The sequence below is a fragment of the Bison bison genome, unplaced genomic scaffold (assembly GCF_000754665.1).
Source record: "Bison bison bison isolate TAMUID 2011002044 unplaced genomic scaffold, Bison_UMD1.0 scf7180017864289, whole genome shotgun sequence".
NCBI classification, from domain to species: domain Eukaryota; kingdom Metazoa; phylum Chordata; class Mammalia; order Artiodactyla; family Bovidae; genus Bison; species Bison bison.
In genome coordinates this window covers 11368421-11369765 of record NW_011494861.1, presented here as the reverse complement: position 1 = coordinate 11369765, position 1345 = coordinate 11368421, and the positions used below count along the sequence as shown (strand labels likewise).

Genomic DNA, 1345 nt, shown 5'->3' with positions numbered 1-1345 from the left:
GCTAGTGGGGTGGGCGCGGGAGCTTGCGGGTCTGCGAGAGGCTGCGGCGGCGTTTCCCCTGGGTGGGGACTTTGCATCCGCTCCCTAAGTCTAGTCCCGCCTCGGCTCCCCAGCCCTGGGCAGCCTTGCTAGGCTGTCTGGGCGGGGCGAGAGCACAGGCGCAAGCGCCGGAGCGGCCAGGGGGCGTAGACAGACGGGGTGCGGGCGCGCGTAGCCCCACGTGCGGTCCCAATCTGCCTGGCTCTCCGCCTGTCCCGCTCAGCTCCTGCGGCTCCACCTTGTCCAGTCTGGCTATGGGCGCGGGCTCGGTGCCGGCGCGCTACCTCGTGTACTTCCAGTACTTGGGAACGGACTTTAAGTACGTCCTCTGAGCCTCCTACCCGTGCCCGCGACCCCCTCGTGGAGCCCGGCGCCGCGGGGAGCACCCAAGCTCGAGCAGGAAAGCAGCCGAGGACTGGCGCCCGAGGGGATGGCAGAGGCTGAGTTTAGGGTCCTCACCTCCGGCCTCCGGCCCGGGCAGCCAGGGCGGACCGGCCGCCTTTGATCACAGTGGGCGGGGCGGGCGGGGCCCCGGGCTAAGCAGCCTCCGCGCTCTAACTTCCACCTTCCCTGCCCGCAGCGGGGTCGCGGCCGTCAGGGGCGTCCAGCGCGCCGTCGGAGTCCAGAACTACCTAGAGGTGAGCTCCAGGCCCGTGCCCGGGAGGGAGGAGGGCGACCCCGGGGAGAGGCAGATGGGAGCCCGGCCCATCTGTATCTTATACACCCCTAGGAGGCCGCAGAGCGGCTGAACTCGGTGATGCCGGTAAAGTTCACCATTTCCAGCCGCACGGATGCTGGGGTCCACGCCCTAAGTAACGCGGCGCACCTGGACATCCAGCGCCGCTCAGACCTGCCACCCTTCTCCCCTGAGGTCCTGACGGAAGCCCTCAACACCCACCTGAAGCACCCTGCAATCAGGTGAGCACCGCTCTCCTGGGATCGTACACTATGGTAGAGGCGGGAGGTGAGGACAGAACTCCTTGGGGTGATGGGGGAGATGCCAAGGTGTCACATCGCTGCGGCAGGGGGTCATTCCTGGTCTCGCTCCCACAGGGTGCTACAGGCCTTCCGTGTACCCAGCCACTTCCATGCCCGCCATGCAGCCATATCCAGGACCTACCTGTACCGCCTAGCTACCGGCTGCCCCAGGCCTGACAGGCTGCCTGTATTTGAACGAAACCGGTGCTGGGCGCTTCAGGCAGAGTGAGTGGTTTGAGTGAGCAGGGGCTTGCCAGGCCTGCCTGGCCAGCCATTCGCTCCTGACCACTCATTTGGCTCCCTGCAGCTGCTTGGATGTGGCTGCCCA

At 67.1% G+C, this 1345-nt stretch overlaps 2 protein-coding genes across 2 annotated transcripts in view; both read left to right on the top strand.

The window, feature by feature from the left end:
* The window catches only part of CPTP (ceramide-1-phosphate transfer protein), a 17847-nt gene that overhangs the window by 288 nt on the left and 16214 nt on the right, over nt 1–1345 (top strand). The window lies entirely within an intron of this gene.
* On the top strand, nt 161–1262 carry PUSL1 (pseudouridylate synthase-like 1). The gene is made up of 4 exons (XM_010850009.1): nt 161–358; nt 620–677; nt 770–957; nt 1093–1262. The coding sequence occupies exons 1-4, from the start codon at nt 294–296 to the stop codon at nt 1244–1246; spliced, it is 465 nt and encodes a 154-aa protein (XP_010848311.1). The 5' UTR covers nt 161–293; the 3' UTR covers nt 1247–1262.

Bases quoted from the DNA above. Each gene is read 5' to 3' on its own strand.
- PUSL1 (XM_010850009.1), top strand. From the start codon at position 294: ATGGGCGCGGGCTCGGTGCCGGCGCGCTACCTCGTGTACTTCCAGTAC. The intron at 359-619 runs GTACGTCCTCTG...CCCTGCCCGCAG, and splicing joins TACTTGGGAACGGACTTTAA to CGGGGTCGCGGCCGTCAGGG. The intron at 958-1,092 runs GTGAGCACCGCT...TCGCTCCCACAG, and splicing joins CTGAAGCACCCTGCAATCAG to GGTGCTACAGGCCTTCCGTG.